The sequence below is a fragment of the Leucoraja erinacea genome, chromosome 13 (assembly GCF_028641065.1).
Source record: "Leucoraja erinacea ecotype New England chromosome 13, Leri_hhj_1, whole genome shotgun sequence".
Taxonomy (NCBI): domain Eukaryota; kingdom Metazoa; phylum Chordata; class Chondrichthyes; order Rajiformes; family Rajidae; genus Leucoraja; species Leucoraja erinaceus.
Genome location: NC_073389.1, coordinates 42617060 through 42641570, shown reverse-complemented (window position 1 = coordinate 42641570; position 24511 = coordinate 42617060). Strand labels below are relative to the sequence as shown.

The following is a 24511-nucleotide window of genomic DNA, read 5'->3' as shown; positions in this document are numbered from 1 at the left end:
ACAGGGTGAAGAGTTTGTGATTACATTAATTAATTAGTATCTTCTCTTCCCATTTCAGTAATCGATTTGAAAATGATGGTTAACGGAGACTTGATTTTAAATACATTAATTTAACAACATGGTACTAATAAAACCTAATATTTCTGCATAGGATTTTATTTCATGGAACTTTTCTAAAGCACTTCCTATCAAAATAAAATAAATATCTGTAGATGTTCTGTCAGAACCACAGATGAATATAGATATAAGAGGAATACTACTAACCAAAATGGTAATATTACAGACAGATCAGCATCCATTGAAATAAATAGGAAATAATACGTTAACAGAAAATAATGACTACTATTGGTGATTAGTTCGAAAGTGATGACTAGCCGATAACTAATCCTAGTTTCTTATTTTCCATCACTTGTGGGTGGTTATTATTTTTCCATTGACTTATTATTTCCTGTTTGTTTAAGAATTAGTCATTAATGAAGAGCCATTACAAGGTATGTCTTTCAATTTATTACTATTGTAATTTCTAGAGTTCAGAAATTTAATTTGCCATCATGTTGCCAATATACCGTATATTGTTGATTCACATTCCAGTCATTCAACCATTGCTAGCAACGTAAATGTGACCTGACTCAATATAAGCTTTGGCATTTACCAAATGGCAATTGTTTTCTACGTTGTAACCCCAAGAGAAGCATTTTTTAGTTAGCCCAGTACTCAATCAGAGCAAATGTGACTCTTACATTTTCAGAAATGTACTGGAAATAGCAATAAAACCCAGAGTAGAAATAACGTGGATGTGTTTGGACCTGACTTCTGTCTTGAGTCACATATCTTAGGGGGTAGCACAATGGTGCAGTGGTAAGATTGTGAATTGTCTGAATGTGTAGGATTGTGCAAGTCTTTTTTTGTAAATTTTTATTTTTTTTAATGAAATTCTACTCCTTAAAATGGCAGACATTGCAGCAAGCCTTGTCCTTGGCTTGGTATAAATGTCAATTGTCCCTAGTCTGTGTAGGATAGTGTTAGTGTATGGGGATTGTTGGTCAGTGCAGATTCATTGGGCCGAAGGGCCTATTCCCATGCTGTATCTCTAAACTAACATTAACTCTTATCTCTAAAATCTAAAGTAGAGTCTTTCTTGTTAGTTCAGTTTAGTTTAGAGATACAGCGCGGAAAGACCGAGTCCGCACCGACCAGGATCCCCACACACTAACACTATCCTACACACACTAGGGACAATTTACATTAATACCAAGCCAATTAACCTACAAACCTCTTTGGAGTCTTAGGTTTCAGCATTGTGTTGATAAAAATGGAGGTTGCCACCATCTGACATGTGAGAAACCTAGTCAGATGACCAGTTTGCAATCGAGAGCATGTGACTGAAAAGCCAGACTGATCAGAGATGCAGCAGAAGAGATTATTTCTTCTGAAGCAGTTATTTGGAGTACTATGCAGGAAAACAACAGTCTTAGTGAAATCAGGAATATTCATTCACTCTGTTAGCCATTCATCTAATCACATGAATGGATAGCCAATAAAAGAAATTGACTGGGTACGTGTTTTGACTAATATGACGGTACCTGGTGTGACAGGATTGCTTGCAACAATAGACCTTGGACTATTATGACTGTATGGGTGTAAATAAAATAATATATTTGAGTATCCTTGCCATTTGATGGTTTAGGAAAGATTAGGTGATGAGGAAGCTATAGAAACATAGAAAATAGGCGCAGGAGGCCATTCGGCCCTTCAAGCCAGCACCGCCATTCATTGTGATCATGGCTGGTCATCCACAATCAGTAACCCCATGCCTGCCCTCTCCCCATACCCCTTGATTCCCAAGAACTCGATCTAACTCTCTTTTAAATTCATCCAGTGAATTGGCCTCCACTGCCTTCCGTGGCAGAGAATTCCACAAATTCACAACTCTCTGGGTGAAAAAGATTTTTCTCATCTCAGTTTTAAATGGCCTCCCCTTTATTCTTAGACTGTGGCCCCTGGTTACTGGACTCCCCCAACATTGGGAACATTTTTCCTGCATCTAGCTTGTCCAGTCCTTTTATAATTTTATACGTATCTATAAGATTCCTCCTCATCCTTCTAAATTCCAGTGAATACAAGCCCAGTCTTTCCAATCTTTCCTCATATGACAGTCCCGCCATCCCAGGGATTAACCTCGTGAACCTACGCTGTACTCCCTCAATAGCAAGGGTGTCCTTCCTCAAATGGAAAGACACCATGGACAAAGTGTCACATTAAATGGAGCTGGAAAATAGAACATTTATAATATTTAATTGCAGCACATTCTGACCATATCCTTCGGGGCTCCAGTTTAAAGTCACACGTCCATCCTGTTCATTGACCACCCACTTCCTGGTGTAGCTACGGTGGAATCATTCGAAGTAGTGGATTATAGTTTAGTCTTGGCAACTTTCCAATTTTATCATCTTACAATGTTAAAGCATCGCGAGATCTTAGGCTGGGAGTATTTCATGTAGTAAGCCATATGAATAATTATTATTATGAAAGGATAAAGTTATTTAAACAAAAAAAACCCAAAACCAATCATTTTAAGACAATGTATTGCATTGTAATAAAATAATTGCCATACATATTTATAAAAGACAGGAGGGAACAATAAATGCTTTGTAGTTTGAGAAAGGAAATTATGGATGCCGATTTAAAAAAAATGGAAGCAAGTGTATCGGACCTTTTTAGGTATGTGGAGCTTTTCAAAATATATATAAAACGTATATTTGGATAGAAAGGGGAGAATTTAAATGTTTGTGAACACAGCAAATGTCATAAACAGACCACTGGAATGAACAGGAACATAATGTGCAATTTAAACTAGAGGTGTGAAATAATTCATTTTGAAATGATTCATTTTAGTCAGAACAATAAAAAGTGCAGTTATAAACTAACTGGCACAATTTTACAGCACGTGTAGGAATGAGCAGACCTAGCAACGTTATTTATATAAGACTCTGAACATGGTAGAAGTCGTTGAGAAGACTATTAAAACGGAACATAAGTTCCTGGGTACAGGAAGAGAGTTCAAAAGTAAAGGGAGTATCTTAACAATATATTGGTTAGGACAATTCAGTAGTGTTCTTGGTAGTGCATTGGTTTAGCAGCAGCAGTTGCCTATGTTTCAGTCTGACCACCACTGCTGTCGTCTAGACTGAGCATGTATATAATATATTCATTGTGGTTTCTTGGGTTTTCCTCGGTGGTCCATTCCTCCCACGCCCCAAAGACATTTCATTCGGTAGGTGGGTACTGTAAATTACCCCGAGTGCAGGTGGCTGGTGGGAGAAACTTGAAGGTGTTAATGGGCATGCATGATCAAATAGGTGGCACAGTTTTGTAGCTTGTAGAGCTGCTGCTTCTAGATACAGTGACACGGGTTAAATCCTCACCTCTGGTGCTGTCTGTTGGGAGTTTGCAAATCTTCTTGTAACCGCAAGGGTTTTCCTCAGTGTGCCCAAGTTTCCTTTCACATTCCGAGGACATCAATTTTGTCATGTTGTAAACACAGATTGCTGGAAGACCTCAGCAGGTTAGGGTGCATATGGGGAGGGAATGGACAGACTTCAGAATCTGGTCAGAACCCTTTTTCTGAAGAAGGTCCCAACCCTAAATGTTGTCTGTCCATTTTCTCAGTAGTTGCTGTCTGACCTGTTGAGTTCCTCCAGTGCTTTGTGCTTTGCACAAGGTTCCAACATTTGCAGCCTCTTGTGACTCCAGGGTTGTAATATTAAATTGTTCCTGATGTGTCAGTGAGTGGTAGAATCTAGTTTAGTTTCGTTTTGTTTAGAGATACAGTGCAGAAACTGGCCCTTCGGCCCAAAGACTCCGCACCGACCAGCGATCCCCGCACATTAACACTATCCTACACACACTCGGGACAATTTATACATGCACTGCTGCGGTTTTGTGTGGCACTAAAGTTCTATTGTATCTTGTGAATAGTGTATAAACTGGAAAGTGTTAATCGTGGTTTAAACAGATGTGTCCTGCTTTATATTTCAACATGAGAGATCTCATAACACAGCACACAGTTAACTACCAATAAAAATATGAAAATCTCATTTTATTTTGCACATTTTGCTCCACTTTATATGTAGTCACAATTTCTTTCACATAGTTGAATATTTTAGTGTGCATAACATGTTCATTTTCAGCATTGTAACTTTACATTTTGTTTGCTGTCTTTCTAACAGCCAAGATAAGGCAACATTATATTTGTGTGTGTCACAAGATAGTTCATTATTCTAAGGTAACATCAACATGATCAATTTGGTGAGAAAAAAAACCCCATGTAACCAGGCATTAAATCTAAACATTTTAATTTAAGCGGTGCATTTAATCAGTGGTTTAAATATTAAATGTGCCATTTCTTTACAAATTCGACCCGGAGAGCTCAACACAAGTAACCTCCTTCATGACTTTGCAATATTTCCTAAAACTGAACAGATCACTGACCAGTTCCCTTACTCTCGAAGATTGACATAAAATGATGGAGTAACTCAGCAGCATCTCTGGAGAGATGGTATGGGTGACATTTCATATAACCATATAACCATATAACAATTACAGCACGGAAACAGGCCATCTCGGCCCTACAAGTCCGTGCCGAACAACTTTTTTTCCCTTAGTCCCACCTGCCTGCACTCATACCATAACCCTCCATTCCCTTCTCATGCATATGCCTATCCAATTTATTTTTAAATGATACCAATGAACCTGCCTCCACCACTTCCACTGGAAGCTCATTCCACACTGCTACCACTCTCTGAGTAAAGAAGTTCCCCATCATGTTACCCCTAAACTTCTGTCCCTTAATTCTGAAGTCATGTCCTCTTGTTTGAATATTCCCTATTCTCAAAGGGAAAAGCTTGTCCACATCAACTCTGTCTATCCCTCTCATCATTTTAAAGACCTCTATCAAGTCCCCCGTTAACCTTCTGCGCTCCAGAGAATAAAGTCCTAACTTATTCAACCTATCTCTGTAACTTAGTTGTTGAAACCCAGACAACATTCTAGTAAATCTCCTCTGTACTCTCTCTATTTTGTGGTCGAGACCCTTCTTCAGACAGAGAGTCAGTTTGTTTGGTTGTTTGTCTTTTTGCACAAAAGTCCGCGAGCATTGCCACTTTCATTTCACTGCACATCTCGTATGTGTATGTGACAAATAAACTTGACTTGACTTGAGAGAGAGTTCTTACTTATGGAGGGGTAAGGTTTGAAAACGACATATCAAAGCAGACGAAGATAAGGAAATGCAGAATGGATCGCTGTTAACTGAGAGAAAAGTGATAAAGAGCATACAATCAGTAAAATTAATCAGAAATCTCCAATCCTAATTGAAAATGGATAGGTCAAAATACGTTCTCCAGTGCTAACCATAAGCTTCCCAACTACAAAGACAACTGAGGCTGCAGCAATTGTGACCCCACTGAAATCATGAGAGGAATAGATCGGGTAAATGCACACAGTCTCTTGCCCAGAATAGGTGAATCGAGGACCAGAGGACATAGGTTTAAGGTGAAAGGGAAAAAATTTAGTAGGAATCTGAGGGGTAACTTTTTCACACAAAGGGTGGAGGGTGTATGGAACAAGCTGCCAGAGGAAGTAGTTAAAGCTGGGAGTATCCCAACATTTAAGAAACAGTTGGACAGATACATGGATAGGACAGGTTTGGAGGGATGTGGACCAAACGCTAGCAGGTGAGACTAGTGTAGCTGAGACATTTTGGCAGGTGTGGGCAAGTTGGGCCGAAGGGCCTGTTTCCACACTGTATCATGACTATGACTCTACGACTCTAAAATCAGCTCTGTAGAAAGGCAATATAAATCAATGCACAGACTGCCTGTTTAAATGAACATGTTCTGTGCTGGTAAATATTTGACTTCAGCTATAACGGGTGGTGTTAGTTACAGCAGAAGGAAGCATCAATTTAATGTTTCCTTTGGCATCCTCTTGTGAGCTGACGTCTCTTCATTTTAACCATCCAGTCCTACTTACCATTGACTTTATGACAAGATTCAAAATGCTGGTCAGTGCTGATCTGACCGCACTGATTTCTTCTCTGGGTGGATTTAGAATAGAAACAACCCCCTGTGTGTGCGCAGTACACCAGTCAAAAATTGGCCCATTCAAACAGGCACACTGTGCTCATCTCAGCACTGTGGATATTGCTGGCTGCAACTGCCGAGGAGAAAGTTATTATGCTGTTTTGGGGAGGTGATGGATCCATTTGCAGGTGGGTGCTGGGCAGGCAGATGTGCTTATATTTAAGCTGCCCCACAACACAAATCTGTGTAGAATAACTAACAAGATGGATAACAGGAGTCCACATGTGCTCAGACGTTCTACTGTGCTCTTTTAAATAACAGACAAGTTCATCAAATAATTTTCACAGTGGATTTCTTGTCTTGTCATGTTTGATCCAAAGAAGTTGTTTGATATGACTTCCCATAGTTAACAAAAGCACCAACATAGGTTGAATAAACAATCTCTGGGACATAGCTATTTTGATTCTCGTTCCTCTTCACATCTTGACCATCTGCAATAAAAATGATGACATTCATGAAATTCATTGTAATCATTCTCTTCACATCTAGATTTCAAAGTAGAAACCAAGTTCATCTTCAGGACCAATATCATTTGAAATTACAATATCATTTGTAGTGATCAATAGTCTGATAGTTATTGGGAATAAGCTGTTTCTAAACCTGCATGTTACAATTCTCAAATCCCTATACCACCTTCTCAATAGCAGGACTGAAATGAGAGTTGCTAGGCTGCTGTGGGTCCTTGATGATGCTGGCTGTCTTTTTGAGATGGCACCTCTTGTGGATCCCTTTGATGGTGGGAAGATCAGTACCCGTGATGGACTGGACAGTGTCCACCACTTTATGTAATCTCCTATGTTCCTGGGTGTTAAGGTTGCTGAAACAGGCTGCGGGTGATATCCCTTTACTTTTTGAGGGGTGTCTTCATCACACCCTGTCCCCCAATGTGCAGCAGCAGAAGGAGCCTAGACTGTGGTCCTCCCCCACAGAGCCTTGCCGTTGACTGCACCAAGCTTCAGTGCGTCCCTCAGCACGTACTCCTGCAGTCTGCAGCAGGCCAGTTGGTAGCATTCCTGGACGGACATCTTGCTCTGCTGGATGGTCAACAAGCCGTCCGTCTCTGAATGTATCCCTGGGTACAGTCCATAAATCAGAGCCCTCTGTTGCGGAGATGTTCGGGATATACCGTGACAAGGACCCTTGCATCCTTCTCCAGACTCGCTTTGCAAATCCAAACTCTCATTTTTTAAATTTCAAAATAGACTTAATCGAGAAATAAATATATACAATGCATGATCTTTACAAAACTCCATCCGACATTCTCGGAGGCTTTACATACATTCAATACAGTTTACACAAATTACACCATTTTTCCCCCCACCCTGGCCACTCATGTGGCAAATCCACACTCTAGTCTGTGATATGTATTCCCCATTTAGAGTCAACAATGATTGTTTCTTTGTGGTGTCTTCCCTAACATCTCATTATATAGCCAAGGTTGGCGGCCACCTTAATGTCCATCCTCCAAACAGATGAGCGAACAGTGGAAATAGAAATTAATAAAGGAAGTTATGAAACCCTCCTACTGCCACAAGATTTAAATTTGCATATGTGCTCTCACATCACAAATGCATAAAACTAGATTTAAAAATCATTTTTAAAATGTCACCATATAAACAAATTATTAGGTCGCAGGGCATTATATATGTTTGGAAAGACTCACCAGTCTCTGTATTTTTCTGCAGTCTTCTCCATATGAAGTATGCAAGTGTGACACAGATTACAATTGCTCCAAGCAGACTGACACCAATGATAATGGCTACGGGGGAGACACAAAATTCAATGTCAACGCAAACAAAGTAGATAGCGTGCCTAAGGGCTAAATTAGTAAATCTGAAACTCCAGCAATGCTTTTCCAGTGATGCAAATTTTTTTAGCAGCTTCAAGTTTCGGGAGTCCTACCAAATGACATCCAAGGAAATAGGTGATCTTAAGTGGAACAGTTATAAATAGCATCCTATTATCAAGATGAACAAAAAGTGCCAAAATGATTAAGAAATGCTTCCTCTTATTCAAAGAACGGCAAAGACTCTTTATATTTTCTTTAACGGTGGAAACAACCTATGACTCATTCATTTATTGTCCCCGTCAAATGTTGAAAACAAGAAAAAACATTATAACAATTTCATTTTAGCAATACCCTAAGTGCGTGTGCATTTGTGAACTCTGAAGGCATAGTTTATTGTTGGTGTGTATTAGCCTGATCGTACCAAGAGCAAACGACCATGAAACTTGGAAGGCCATTCAGCCCTGAGGCTGTTACATTATTCAAAAGATAATTGACGATCTGCCAATTTTCTGTTCATTGGCCTGCCCTTTCCCCAAAAACCCTTGAATCCTTTACTGATTAGAATCCTTTACTGATTAGAATCCTTTACTGATCTCAGCTGCCGATATACAGGACTCAGCGCTCTGAAATATGTAAAGAGCTTCTGATACACTGGATTTGCATGTAATTATTCTTATCTTTCAGCATTGATCTGAAGATCCCATGCCATATTTCACTTAACTGCCTCAGCAAAAAGCTAAGAAAAACATCATATCCCAAGACCATTCCACATTGATGGAAGGAATGGAGCTGAACTAAGCTCCATTTCTAAGATAGACACAAAGTGCTGGAGTAACTCATTGGGTCAGGCAGCTGCTGCATGCTGCCTGCAGCTGAGATCCAGCACTTTGCGTCTATTTTTGGTGTAATCCAGCACCTGCAGTTCCTTTCTACACATAAACTCCATTTCTACTTTGGATAACAGCTACAGTCAAACTTTGTTATTAAAAGTAGTTGGATTAGAAAATTATTTGAATTTTTTAATTATTTTAAATGGGGTTTCTGGAAGGACTGCTATATGAAACCTTTACATTTTGAAAAAAAAGGACACAAGATGCTGATGCAAATTAGCAGGTCAGGCAGCATCTCCAGAAAACACGGAAAGGTGACTTTTCAGGTCAGGGCCTCTCTTTTCCATTTTGTAACTTACTTTGATCAATGACTGGAAAATTATTTATATATCTCTATCCATGTTGCATTTGTAGAAAGCCAGTGATGGAAAAAAGACATCTTCTCAAATGTTCCTTTATTATTGCAATTTTCAGAGTTACATCAAACTGAATTTTGAATTTTTGGATTATTACGTGGCTTGGTATAAATTAAACAGCACCATGCTTATGGGGAGAAGGCAGGAGAATGGGGTTAGGAGAGAGAGATAAATCAGCCATGATTGAATGGTGGAGTAGACTTGATGGGCCGAATGGTCCAAATCTACACATATCCCTTAAGAACTTAAAATGTATTCATAAGTTTATATTAATGACTTCTTGACTGATTATCTTGACCAATTTTAAAGTAATATTTGGGGTTACCTGAATTCAACTACTCAACTTACAAGAGGGGCAAGGCAAGGAAATTTGCAGATGATACAATAACCGTCCGTGTCATCATCAGTAAGGATGGAAGTTGCATTGTGCTGGGATATACGGATGAAATATAATGGAATTGAATCTGGGAAATGTGAAATTTTCCATGTATAGAGGTGTTACATAGCAGGGTAATGTACAATAAATGGGGGGGGGGGGGGGGGGGGGGGGGGGGGGGGGGGGGGGGGGGGGGGGACATTGACTATTGTGATTATGGAGTTGTTTAATTCTGGAGAAGTACTAAAAGACTATATTGTTAGGTTCACAGATCTATATAGGTAACAGGACAGGCCAATAATAGAATTAAAAAGGCAAATTGGATACTTTATTTTATTTACCGTGGCCCAGAATATAAGAACAGGGAAGATATGAAATAATTCTATACAATGCTAGTTGGTATAGAGATTGAATATTGCAGGCAATTCTTGTCATTACCTCACGGGAGAGATGTAATTGTACTGGAGAACATGCAGAGGACATAGACCAGAGAACAGTACACCACAAGAGCAGGCCCTTTTACCAACAATATCTGTGCCGAACATAATGCCAAGACCATCTCTCCATTCCCTGCATATCCGTATGTCTATCCAAAAGTCTCTTAATAAGTCTCCTATTTGCCTCCACCACCACCCCAGACAGCGAGTTCCAGGCACTAAAAATAAACTTGCCAGTGTATAAAAAACACTTGCCATGCACATCTTCTTAAAAACTTTGTAAAGATTGATAAAAATATCACCAGGAATGGAAAGCTTTAGTTAAAAGGAAAGATTGGCTAAGGTAGAGCTGCTTTCATGGGAGGAAAGACTTAATTCAAAATTATGAAGGACTTTGTGATAAAATATAGGAAAATCTACCAGACTAAGGAGAGGTTCAAAAATTAATGGATATAATTTTAAGGTCATTAAATGAAGGAATAGAGAAGACATGAGAAAGAAATGCAACCAGAGACTGGATAGGATAGTGGACGGAGAAACACTCTCATCTTTTAAAGGTACTTGGAATTGCACTTGAAAAGTTCTGATGTACAGAGCTACAGATCTGATGCTGGAAGGTGGGATTATAGTGGATAGTTATTTTACGCTGGCATAAGCAAGATAGATTGGATCAAGTCAAGTCAAGTTTATTCGTCGCATACGCATACAAGATATGAAGTGAAATGAAAAGTGGCAATGCTTGCAGATTGTGCAAAAAAACTACAAAACAGAATGGAACAGAATCAGTAATTACATATTTGTGGGAGAGAAAAAAAAGAAGAAGAAACAGCAATTTAAAAAGACACCACACAACAGCAAATTGGTACAGTAGTTTAGTCCCTGGTGAGATAGGAGTTTACAGTCTTAATGGCCTCCATGAAGAAACTCCTTCTCATCCTCTCCGCTTTCACAGCTTGGCAACGGAGGCGTTTGCCTGACCGTAGCAGCTGGAACAGCCTGTTGCTGGGGTGGAAGGGGTCTCCCATGATCTTGTGGCCTCGAGATTTGCACCTTCAGATGTATGGTTCTTGCAGGGGGGGTGAGTGTAGTTCTCATAGTGCGTTCGGCCGAATGCACTACTCTCTGCAGAGCCTTCTTATCCTGGGCAGAGCAATTCCCAAACCAAATTGTGATGTTTCCAGCCAAGATGGCCTCATGTTAAAATACTTTATATCAACTCTATGTCTACTTTAGCCTACGCAAGCTTTGCTTGTAGAGATTCTACTTGCTGTCTACTACAGTCTGTGTCAATGTGCCATGCATGTTTTTAGGACGTGTAGCTCAGATAATGCAACCAACACCGATTTTATTATAGTTTGAAAAGAGCTTTAAGACACTCTCGTGTATAAGTGAATAAGGGTCTCAACTCGAAAAGTTACCCATTCCTTCCCTCCAGAGATGCTGCCTGTCCCGCTGGGTTATTCCAGATTTTTGTGTGAATCTTAGTGAAAATAATGTCAATTAATGTCAAAGGAGCCTCAGGTCACGTACCAGCAGGATGAGGAAAAGCTTCTATAACAACACAATCACACTGCTGAACTCGGAGTCCCGACGATAGACTTCTCTGGTCCCTCCGTCCCCCTTTGTTTAATCATTCTGTATTTCCTGATTATTCTGTATCTTCTCTCTTTCTATTTTTCTCTTGTTTTTTCTCTTTATGTACAACTACTACGGACTGACGCAAAACTGCATTTCGTTGTACTGATACTTGTATTTTGTGCGATGACATTAAAGTTGAATTGAATTGAATTGAATTGAATTAAGAAAATAATAGCGATTTTCATGTAGTTAGCAATGTAAATGTCAAAGCAAAAGTACAGACTGAAGACTTGGAAGCTTCCAAATATTTTGGATCTTATATTTACGAAATCTTGCTTTGGTTTAGTAACGTATTACCAGGTGATGATATTGATCTTATTATTTTATACATAAAAAAAAATACACCCTAACATTAAAAATCTAGATTAGGGGTATTAGCGGCAAGGAGACAATCTTGGATTATTTTCTCTAGAACATCGGAGGTTGAGGGGAGACCTGATATATAAATTATGAGAGGCACATATAGAGTAGACAGTCAGAACCCTTTTCCCAGGATGGAAATATCAAATAGTAAAGGGCATAGCCTTCAGATGAGAGGGGCAAAATTTAAAGGATGTGTGCACGGCAAACCTTTTTTTTATACAGAGAATGGTGAGTGTTGCCAGGGGTGCTGGTGGAGGCATATAGGAGGGAGGCAGTTAAAACACTTTTGGATAGGCACATGGATAGGCATGGGATAGTGAAGATAGATAAGACAGACACATAATGCTGGAGTAACTCAGCGGGTTAGGCAGCATCTCTGGAGCGAAGGAATGGGGGATATTTTGGGTCGAGACCCTTCTTCATAAGATAGATAAGAGTTGGTCTTGGAACATTATATTCGATACAGACCTGCTGGACTGAAGGGCTGTTCCTATGCTGTACTGTTTTATGTTTTTAAAGCAGAACATCTTGGTCAGGATTTCTCCCATATTCTGTTTTTACTTCAGATTTCCAACGAGTACAACTTTTTGATTTTCATACACTAAAATATGTCATATTCAGCATAGCACAAAGCCAACAATACTGAGCTACCCCAAACGTTCTTGAAACTAGTTGTTTAAAAGCAAAGTTAGTAAAGCTGTTTTTTGACTTTACAATTTGACAACATCAACTGCAGGGAAGCTTACTAATAAAACACTGTTGCTATTTCATACACATTGGTGAGTAACTCACCTCTTAACTCCACAAAGTTTGTTCACCATCTACAAGGGGCTGAAAAAGGGTCCCAACCCAAAATGTCACCCATCCCTTTTCTCCAGAGATGCTACCTGACCCACAGAATTACTCCAGCACTTTATGCCTATCTTTGGTAATTTATTTATTTATTTATTTATTTATTTATTTTATTTATTTATTCCGAACAAGTAAAGACATTAAAGACATTAATAGTAACAAAATCGAAATTATCAAACAATTGGACATTACAATCAATATTTACAAGCAATGAAAAGAACAAAAAGCAAATTTCCAATGTCCAACTCTGTGTCTGTACAAGCTCGAAAAGGAGTGAGAAGAAGAATAACTTATTAAATCTCACCCCTTTTCCCCAACACTTCTACCATATTTAAAAATCAATTCATTAATAATAATAATACTACCCCAGGCAATTTCCCATAATACCTACAGACATATATATACATACAACTATTATACACATACAAACTTCATATATGAAGTAACCAAACATAAGTAAACAATTGTAAAGCAATAGATAAACATTAACCCCCACTTGTCAACCACCCCTTGAAAATTATTTTTTTATATATCATTTTAAAATGATTCATGTTTGTACATTGCTTTAATTCCTCGTTCAATTTGTTCCACACTCCTACTCCACAAACCAAAATACAAAAGTTTTTTTCTAGTCGTACGGACTCTTTGTTTCTCAAAATTAAATATTCCTCTTAAATTGTAACCCCCCCACACGCTCGTTAAATAATTTTTGAATGTTTCCAGGTAAATATTTAGTTTTGGCCCTAGACATTATCTGAGCTGTTTTGAATGTAACCAAATCTTCTAATTTTAATAATTTTGACTAAAAATAATGGATTTGTATGACCCAGATACTTGGCATTATGATTGGTTATATGCAGTACTAGCATCTACAGTTCTTTTCTACACATCTACAAGGCTCAAATCAGGAGTGTAACAAAATACTCTCCACTTGCCTGGATGTTGTTAAGTTGGAAAGGGTGCAGAGAAGATTTCCAAGGATGTGTAGGAAAGAACTGCAGATGCTGGTTTAAATCAAAGGTGGACACAAAATGCTAGAAGAACTCAGTGGGATAGGGAGCATCTCTGGAGAGAAGGAATGGGAGATGTTTTGGGTCGAGACCCTTCTTCAGACTGAACCAGTGATTCATCTGATTGTAAATAGGATAGGAGTGCAATAAGATAAGGGATGATCTTATAGAAGTGTATAAGATAACGAGAAGAATAGATAGGGTAAATGCACAGTCTATACCCAGGGTAAGGGTATCAAAAACCAGAGGACATAGGTTTAAGGAAAGGAAACTCAGGTGGTCACGGGGAGAATGTACAAACTCCATACAGAGAGCACCTGTGGTTGGGATCAAACCCAAGTCTATGGTTCTGTTAGCGCTGTGGCAGCAACTCTACCGCTGTGCCACCGTGCTGCCCTAAAGCTTAAAAAAAAAATTAAATGTATTTCAATCAAGCTTCATCAGTCTGCTGAAGATTCCCGGCTGACCCACAGATTATGCCTGACCCACTGAGTTCCTCCTGCAATTTGTGTTTTGCTGAAGATTCCAGCATCTGCGGTCTCTAGTGTCTCCATCTTTCAATCTTCCTACCCTAATTCACCAGTCTTCCATAAATTAAAATCCTTCTTGTAGAATATCCCAGACTCTATCCTGAATTCACCCTATCTATTCCAGATTAAAAGAGTTCTTTACCCACAGTAGGGGAATCAAAAACCAGAAGACATAGGTTTACATTGAGAGAGGCAAGATTTAATAGATGATGTTTCGGGTCAAGACCCTTCTTCAGACTGGAAGAAGGGTCTCGAAGATGCTGCCTGCCCCGCTGAGTTACTCCAGCATTTTGTGTCTATCTTAGGTGTAAACCAGCATCCTACCCAAGATTTAATAGGAACCTGAGGGGCAATGTTTTCACTCAGAGGGTGGTGGGTATATGGAACGAGCTGCCTGAAGAGGGTAGTTGAGACATGTAAAATAACAGCATTTAAAAAACACGGGCGGGTACATGTATAAGAAGGGTTTAGAGGGCTAAATACTAGCAAATGGAACTAGATTAGATGGGGCATCTTGATCAGCATGGACGAGTTGGTTTGCAGGATCTGTTTCCATTATGACTCTATGTTTCTATGTTGTATCGAAAGGTTCAGACTGGTTTAAGCAATAAGCCTAATGTAAACAATGCCCCATCAGCAAAGTAACACTGTTGAGCAGCTAAAAATGTTTAAACATTATTCCTTTGAGGCTGCAGGTAGAAGTTCCACATGGATGTAAATTCCCAAACTTCCCTCTGTTCACAATGAATCTGAGCAGGTAGTGAAATTTCCATCCACTTTTCCTTTGCTCCACTGAGAATTTCAAAACATGAAATATGATATTATCATTATATGAACTGCGATGACATTGATTTGCCCCATTCGGTGGAAAAATAATGATAAAAAAATCATTGCCTTTCTCCAAGTAAATAAACAAAATAATCATAGGTTATACCTGGTTTAATGTCAGGCTGTAAAGCATGGTCAATCATTTTAAAATCTGAGTCAATAAATTACTTCCAGATTCAGGGACAGTTTCTTCCAGGCAACTGAACAAGCCTCTCATCAGCCAGAGTGCAGTCCTGACCTTCATCTATGGTACCTCATTGGAGATCTTTGAACTATCTTTAATCGGACTTTATCTTGTACTAAATGTTGTACCCTTTATCCTTCATCTGTGCTCTGTGGACAGCTTGATTGTATTCCCGTATACTCTTTTCTTTGACTGGATAGCACGTAAACAAAATATTTTCACTGTAGCTCGATACACCTGGCATTAATATATTGAACTAAAATAAACTCATTATTGCTTTAATGCAATATTATTTTCTACAAAGTAACTTGGGTCCGTCATGTACATCACTTTCTTGGTAATACCTGGATATTTCTTTGTATCAAACTAAACTTTAATTTAATTCACATTTGTTATTTAATTCCTTGGAACATTCGGGTGGGCAGAATATTGAGCTGGAGGTACTAGATCACTTGCAAGTTAGCCCTGACTGCTTTTAAGTGGCAAATATTTAAACCGTTAAAAAAAGGTACTATTAATTTTGTTATCTGGTTTTTGTATATGATTTATTTAGCTTATATAAATGAATGCAGGCACATGAATATGTTAGTCAGGCCTTTAATGCTATCCAACAATTTGCTTAAATGGAGACTGATCCATGTCTCAACTCAGCTTACGTATTATTGATTTAGTTGTCCTGATAAACAATTATTGAAAATCCTCTAAACACAATTTTGAAAATTTCAAGTGAACCCCTATCCACTATTCTTTGAGAAAAGAACTTCAAACTACCACAATCATTTGTGTAAAAATGTGCTTCCTGATTTCCGCTAGAAACATTTTTTCTAGAACAGAACATAGAACATTGGATAATACAGAAGATAGACACAAAATGCTGGAGTAACTCAGCGGGACGGGCAGAAACTCTGGAGAGATGGAATGGGTGGTGTTTCAGGTCAAGACACTATGTCCTGCTGAGTTACTCCAGTATTTTATATCTATCTTCGATTTAAACTAGCATCTGCAGTTCCTTACTACGCAGCTCAGTAACGGGCCGTTTGACCTACAATGAGAGTGCCGGACGTGATGACAAGATAAACTGATCTCATCTGGCTGAACATGATCCACATCCCTCCATTCTCTGCATAACCCATGTGCTGATCTAAATGTGCTGATCTAAATGCCATTATTGTATCTGTCTCCACCCCACCCCTCTTAGCGTGTTACAGGCACCCACCACCCTCTATGCAAAGAAACATGCCACACTCATCTCCTCTAAACTTTGTACCTCTCAGTTTAAAACTTTTCTCTCTAGTCTTTCACATCTCTACCGTAGGGCCAGGGTTCTGACTGTCTATCTATGTCTCTCATAACTTTACATATTTCTATCAAAACACTCCTTAACCTCTGGTGCTCTGGAGAAAACTGTCCAAGTCTGTCCAACCTCTCCTTGAAGCTAATACTCCTTAATCATTGTCAGTGTACAGTACAATTAAACTCCTAATACTCCTTAATCCAATACACATTCTTGTAAAGTTATAAGATTTAAATAAAATCTAGTTACATTTTAATAAAATCTAGCTCAGTTATAAGATTTTATGGTCTTGTTGGTTTAACTAGTAGCGGGTAAAGCTTGTGTAGGAAGGAACTGCGGATGCTGGTTTAAACCGAAGATGGACTCAAGTGCTGGAATAACTCAGCGGGACTGGCAGCATCACTGGAGAAAAAGAATGCGTGACATTTCAGGTTAAGACCCTTCTTCAGAGTGATGGGAGAGGGAGACTAGAGGTATGAAACCAGATAAAAATGAGGCATACATCTGGTTTTGCTCTCCCCTGATTCTCAGTCTGAAGGAGGGCCTCGGCCCAAAGCATCACCTATTCCTTTTCTCCAGCGGATAAACCTTCTCTGTTTATCTAGACAAAATAATGTTATTATTTTAAACATCTCAGTTAAATAATTTCTTGAACACCACAACCAGAGAGCAGTGCTGAACTACAATCTACCTCATTGGTAACCCTCGAACTATCCCTGATCGGACTTTGCTGGTTTTCCCCTGCACAAAATGTTATTCCCTTATCATGTATCTATACACTATAAATGGGTCGATCATAATCATGCTTTGTCTTTCTGCTGACTGGTTAGCACGCAACAAAATATTTGCACAATACCTCTGTACATGTGACAATAAACTAAACCAAACTAATGTTCATTATACTGTATTATTCTGAGAAACTTAAGTCAGTACCATTCAAAGTACACCCCGTACCAGTCAGATTGAATAAATGATGTAATAAACATACCATTGAATTTCCAACTTTTGTTGCCCTTGGTCGTATTTCCTTCATGCTTATAGTGGTCATCTTTGCGACCATTTGCTTTGAAAAGAGGATATAGACGTCTGTTACTGGAACAGCCCAGGAAAAACAAAGTCTCTTTTTTTTTTAAATGTTATTCCAAACAGGTGAAAAACTTACCAGTGACAAACAACTTTTTTGTTTTTGTGATTACCTTTCCTTCAGTGTCCACCAGTGTCACAGTGTAATACCCTGTATCATTTAGTCGAATGTTGGTTAATAAAAAGGAGCAATTTTTAAAATCTTCCACCCGTCCCTCGTAATCGGCAAAGATGGTGTGACCGCCTGCGATGTCATGGACCATGATACTTTTTGTGATTGACCCGTTCATCTTCCATTCTATTGATCGATTCATGTAGGATGTACAGTTCACAGAAAATAGCACATTTCCTCCAATGGTGGCGTTGATCAGCTCTACCGTCTCAGTGGCTTTCGATGGGGCCACGATCTGATCTGCAATCCAAAACAAAAACACCGGCTGTGATTTAATCTGGTTTTACTGATTAAAAGATCAGAATAATTAATTATCCAACAGGTAGACAAAGTGATACGATCGTGTACACCATCTTTTGCCTTTGCCAACGCTAAATGCAGCATTTGTATCAAATTATTTCGAAAGCAGAAACCAGATAAAGTAATGTGGCTGTACACTGTAAGGCAAAGTTTGTGCCACATGCTTTCAAACAGAGATTCAGGGCTTAATACTTAACCGTGTTAAGAAAGTTCTCTTTAACTCCCCTCAGAACCATTCGCCTATTATTTTAAGTTAGCGACAGGCACAAAAAGCCGGAGTAACTCAGTCGCGTTACTCCAGCTTTTTGTGTCTATCTTCGGTTTAAACCAGCATCTGCAGTTCCTTCCTGCACATACCTTAAATCAGCACTCTTTGACTATGTGCCCCTCAATCATTTAAAATGTTGTCTCCTTACATTAAACTCTTTCCTCCTTTTTAAAAATATTATCTATTTTCCCCTTAATCTTCTCTGCTCCAAGGAAAAACAATCCCCGATTTTGAGAAAGAAAATTATCACTTACTTTTAAATAACAAAATGCAGAGCTTGAACATTACAGCTTTAATTATATATGTCATGCTGCCGAGACCGCAGTTCTGCACTGAAACAAGGTGAAAAACGACGTTGGTGATTTTAGTAAAGCTGACGCGTGCATGTGTGGTTAGACCAGCTTTGTCAAGACGCTGTCTCACCCACACATTAACACAGCGCGATTAGTTCTTGCCATTCGTGTTTCTCTGCAAGGGGAAAGGAATATAAAGTTAACTCTGTATGCTATAAAAAGAACGAGAACCGAAACGATGATCTCAATGTAATGTCACACAGGCCAGAATCCGCACTACCAACTAGTCCATATGTGGATAATGTCAATTAAAAAAAGTGTCATCGTGATCAAATTTAAGAATCATGTTTTCACAGGAATGCACATTTTCCAAAGTAAGTCATTTTTTTCCAAAGTAAGTCATTTTTAAATATATTTAAATCAGAATAATAACCATCGCAATGGAACAAAAACTAACAGTTCACGGATTGAGACTGACAACTGAGTAATGCTGGAATCATGTTCATACGTTCCAGAAGCATAATTAGGCCATTCGGCCCATCAGGTCTACTCTGCCATTCAATCATGACTGATCTATCGTTCCCTCTCAACCCCATTCTCCTGCCTTCTCCCCATAACCACTGACACCCGTACTAATTGAGAATCTGGAATCATGAGGAGTTACCTTCTCAATATGCTTTACACTACACTGCTTACTTGCTGCACAACTGCACTGGAATGTTTAATTCAACTTTCAATCATTGACCTGGTATTGAACCAGAATTGTACTGCATTTTAAAACAGCATCCATCTCACTAACTGCTGGTTCTGAAACTTTTTAATCTAGTTATATGAACCAGCAATAAAGCAAGGTTATTTGTGTAATCCTTTTCTTACTTCTCAGATAGATTAAAACCTATTAATATTGGATTTTAAAAGAGGTTTCACTTTTAATTTACAATATGATTTTGTTCTGATGATTTAAAAAATTCAATAAAAAATAACAAACTACAAACAGAATGGAACAGAATCACATATTCTTTTTCATATTAAATGTTATGGGCGGAAGGAAAAAAAACAACAATTTTTTAAAAAGCAGCAGAGTGCTACAGTGAAGTTAGGAGTTTACAGTCCTAATGGCCTCTGGGAAGAAACTCCTTCTCAACCTCTCCGTTCTCACAGCATGGCAACGGAGGCGTTTGCCTGACCGTAGCAGCTGGAACAGTCCGTTGCAGGGGTGGAAGGGGTCTCCCATGATCTTATTGGCTCTGGAGTTGTACCTTTTGATGTATATCTCCTGCAAGGGGCGAGTGAAGTTCCCATAATGCGTTCGGCCGAGCAAGAGCCTTCTTGTCCTGGGCAGAGCAATTCCCAAACCAGATTGTAATAATTCCGGACAAGATGCTTTCCACAGCCGCTGAGTAGAAGCACTGGAGGATCCTCGGAGACACTCTGAATTTCCTCAATTGCCTGAGGTGGTAAAGGCGCTGCCTTGCCTTACTCACGAGTGCTGCGCCGTGTGATGTCCATGTCATATCCTCAGAGATGTGGACTCCCAGGTATTTAAAAAAGCTCACCCTATCCACAGTATCCCCTCAATGGTGTGTACGTCCTCGGATGATGTGCCCTCCTAAAGTCCACGATCAGCTCCTTAGTTTTTTTGATGTCCAAGAGGAGGCTGTTGTCCTGACACCAGAGTGCCAGATCAGCCACCTCCTCCCGGTAGGCCTTCTCATCGTTGTCTGAGATCAGGCCCACCACCACAGTGTCATCAGCAAACTTGATTATTGAGTTGGAGCTGAACCTAGCCACACAGTCATGTGTGTACAGGGAGTACAGTAGGGGGCTGAGGACGCAACCCTGGGGGGGATCCTGTGCTCAGGGTGAGGGACTTCGATGTATTCCCTCCCATCTTGATTACCTTGGCCTGGCGGTGAGAAAGTCCAGGACCCAGGCACACAAGGGGGGTGTTGAGCCCTAATTCCAGTAGCTTCTTGGCCAGTCTGGTGGGGACTATCGTGTTGAAGGTGGAACTATGAACAGCATCCTCACGTAGCCCCCCCTTCTGGCTGTCAAGATGAGAGAGAGCGGTGTGCAAAACCTGGGAGACCGCATCGTCCGTGGATCTGTTCGGACGGTATGCGAATTGTAACGGGTCCATGTTGCGAGGGGCTGTCCCACTTGGGCGACCTAAGCTGCAAGTTTAGAAGAGTTTGCCCAGGACTCAAACTCACAGCATGGTCGACATGAGATCCTAGGAGGTTGTATGAGGTGGCTGGAACTCTCCTTCATGCTTGAAGGAGGTTCCTGCCTACTCGCGGCCTCAGCTAGGTTGCGGAAAAATTTTCAGCATATTGAAACATTTTCCCCTAGTAAAATTTGGTCGGCATGGGTCTTTTTCACTCGTAGTGCAGTGGAGTGGGGTAGCTATTTACTTACAGGCACTCGTGGGCAGCCGTAGGCCATCTCCTTCGCTGAACGGCCATTTTGATCAAAGAACCTATAGCAAGCAAGATAGATCACTCGATGAAAAAGACATAGTACGGTCATGGGCAGATTATTGGGTAATTTTCAGCCCCATTTCCGTAACCGGCTTCCGTCTCCGCACCAAAGGTCCCATAACGGAGCAAAGATACTAGTGTGGAGACGGAAACTGGTTAATTGATGAGAAAAAAGGCCACGTTCTGCTCCGTTGCTTACTCCGCTTCAGCCCATTGCATTTAGATGGAGTGGTCTATCTTGCTCCGCTATAGCATTTTTGATTTTGATTAGCTCATTGGAGTTTCACGACCTAGGAAGACCTATTTGCCCGCTAATTTTATTATACTTCTTAAAAGTGTCTCCACTCCTTCTCTCCCCCCCCCCCCCCCCCTTCTCCTCCCCTGTCTCCACTTCTGTTTCCCCTCCCTCCCCTCTCTCTACATCTCTCCCCCTTTCTCCCCCCCCCCCCGCGCTCTGTAAAGGACTTTACGGTACTCTGTAGCCGTTTATCTTACTCTTCATCGCGCAGACAGTGCTTCTCCGGTGTCCCTGGCCCCACCTTCGCTGTGTGTGTGTGTGTGTGTGTGTGTGTGTGTGTGTGTGTGTGTGTGTGTGTGTGTGTGTGTGTGTGTGTGTGTGTGTGTGTGTGTGTGTGTGTGTGTGTGTGTGTGTGTGTGTGTGTGTGTGTGTGTGTGTGTGTGTGTGTGTGTGTGTGTGTGTGTGTGTGTGTGTGTGTGTGTGTGTGTGTGTGTAGATGCAGCAGCTCGCGGTTCGGTTGCTCCAGCTCGTGGTTTCAATGCGGACGGTCGATCCAGCTCGAGGCTTTCCAGGCGAGTGCCCTCAAGCTTGAAGGTCGAAGGCACTCTTCTGGACTCGTGGATTAAGTTGCCAAAGTGGGACAGGCCCTTAATGATATACTCTTATTGAATTAAAACCTTGAGATTTAAAGTTTTGTTCGTGATTTTCAAGTTTTCAGATTGAGTTATAGGACAGAGGATTAATTCAGAGTAAGCAATTATTGACAGCGCTTGTTCTGATGACCCCTTATTTGATGATGAAATTACCCAGCAGGCCAATACTAGAATTACTCCTTTTTTAGCATTCACAATTACCCATTCCTTTTAGTTTAGTGTATAGATACAGTGTGGTAATTCCAGCCACCGAGTCCGCACTGGCCAGCAATCGCCCTGTTCACTAGCACAGTTCACAAAGAGTTCACAAGACAGTTCACATTTCTGGCGCCCACAAAGTTTCAAAGTTCTTAAGAGTGCAGTCTTGTCTTAGCCCGTTGCCTGGCGACACTGATCATCTCCTCCCCGGCCGCCATCTTGAAAACGGCCCTTTGTTTGCGTCCGCCGCCATCACTAACTCCCTCCACCCTCTCCACCCGTTCTTGGTCTCGCTGGGAGCTTCTTTGCACCTTACACGTTATGTCAAGTTCTGACCTCCCCATCATCAAAGAGATTTACAGGAGTCACTGCCTCAAAAAGGCAGCCAGTGTCGTTAGAGACTCACACCATCCTGGCCACACTCTCATTTCACCCCTGCCATAGGGAAGAAGGTGCAGGTGCCTTGAAACTGTAACGTCCAGGTTCAGGAACAGCTTCATCCCTACAGCCACCAGGCTAATAAACATTGCAACCATTAAGCTCTGAACTACATAGGATGTTATTATTATTATTATTATTATTATTATTATTATTATTATTATTATTATTATTATTATTATTATTTGTTTTATATATATATATCTATATTACTAAAACTCTGTTCTTGACCGGTTTTGGCTTTCTGTGCTGCGGTTTCCGAGAGTACGCCGCCACCTACGGCCGTCATTTTTGGCCACCTCGCTCAGAGCCCCCCTCCGTCACAGGTGTGCCAATCCCCCCTCTCCTCCTCCCCCCCCCCCCCCCCCCCCCCCCCCTTCTCCTCCCCCCCTCTCGTCACCCCCCCCCCTCTCGTCCCCCCCTCTCCTCCCCCCCCCCGTGTGGGGGGCACGGCGTGGATGGTGGGGACCCTTGATGATCGATGCCCCCTTTTGTAGGCAGCGGTTCATGTGGATAGTTTGGATGCTGGGGTGGAGGGTGTGCCCATAATGGACTTGGCAGAGCGAGAAGCCGACACTCTGAAGCCTCCTGCATTACTTACACTAACTATCCTCGCTATCACTGAAACTGCTGACTTTCTTCCCCGCCTATCATGTGTCTTCTTCCCAGTATGTTCCTCGCCTACACGCCCTTCATGTCTTGCCACATCTCTCTCTCTCTCTCGCTCGTTTGTACCCATGACAACATCTTTCCAGTCTGCCCTGTACGCTCAGAAGTAACCTTAGAACCAAGTAGCTGCAGCTAAATACTCCTCACTTTAAAATGCCAATCGTTCTGCTGTTCCTGCTAATGACAGGAAATGTGTCATACGACGTTTCCTGGTCTGTAGATGGGTTATTGAATGTGTGTGTGTGTGTGTGTGTGCCCGTATTAAGGTGGAAGCAGTCAGTGAGAGGAAATCTTGAAAATGACTGTGGGCTGTGAGCAGAGTAACTATTTTTCTCAGTTTTCTGCTCTATCTGGTGTGAAAATCTGGGTTAGTAGCACAGCCTTTCTTTCACGTTTACTACACCACCAATGTTTTGCATTTTATCATGTGGAACTATCTTAAACGCCTTCGCAGAACCTTAGTGAGAAATAGTGGATCCCAAGCCAAAGAAGATTAGATAAGAAAGAAGAGTGCTGAGGAGGGTTTAAAAAGTGAAGAGTAAGCTGGTGTGGTGGAGGCTTTTTTGAGATTGAATTATCAAATGCGGTGGCTGGATGTCAGTGGCAAGGCAAACTGATGTCTGAGGAAAATCAGAAGAGATCAGTATAGCAGGTGTAAGGTCATGCTGCAGTTATATAAGACGTTGGTGAGGCTATATTTAGAGTATTGTGTTCAGTTTTGGTCACCTTGTTATAGGAAAGATGTTGTCAAACTGAAAAGGGTACAGAGAAGCTTTGTAGAGGGCCTGAGCTTTTGAGAGACATTGAGCAGGCTTGGACTTGGAGCCCAGTAGGATAAAGGATGATCTTATAAAGGGGTATAAGATAATGAGAAGAATAAGTAGGGTAAATGAACAGTCTATACCCAGAGTAAGGGAATCAAGAACCGGAGGACATAGGTTTAAGGTGAGGGGTAAAGACTTAATAGGAACCTGAAAGGTAACTTTTTAACACAAAGGGTGGTGGGTGTATGGAACCAGCTGTCGGAGG

The 24511-nt window shown here is 40.6% G+C and overlaps 1 protein-coding gene across 1 annotated transcript; it reads right to left on the bottom strand.

The window, feature by feature from the left end:
* Nucleotides 1-5606: 5606 nt before the first annotated feature.
* Nucleotides 5607-20353, bottom strand: LOC129702944 (uncharacterized). Its single transcript, XM_055645050.1, has 5 exons — nt 18768-20353; nt 17853-18185; nt 17679-17753; nt 7807-7902; nt 5607-6574 (listed from the first exon to the last, which is right to left on the bottom strand). Exons 1-5 carry the CDS (start codon nt 18820-18822, stop codon nt 6447-6449), a joined length of 687 nt encoding a protein of 228 aa, XP_055501025.1. The 5' UTR covers nt 18823-20353; the 3' UTR covers nt 5607-6446.
* Nucleotides 20354-24511: the final 4158 nt, after the last annotated feature.

Bases quoted from the DNA above. Each gene is read 5' to 3' on its own strand.
- LOC129702944 (XM_055645050.1), bottom strand. From the start codon at position 18,822: ATGACATATATAATTAAAGCTGTAATGTTCAAGCTCTGCATTTTGTTA. The intron at 17,754-17,852 runs GTAAGTTTTTCA...CTCTTTTCAAAG, and splicing joins AAAAAAGTTGTTTGTCACTG to CAAATGGTCGCAAAGATGAC. The intron at 7,903-17,678 runs GTATGTTTATTA...TCTCCCCCGTAG, and splicing joins CAAAAGTTGGAAATTCAATG to CCATTATCATTGGTGTCAGT.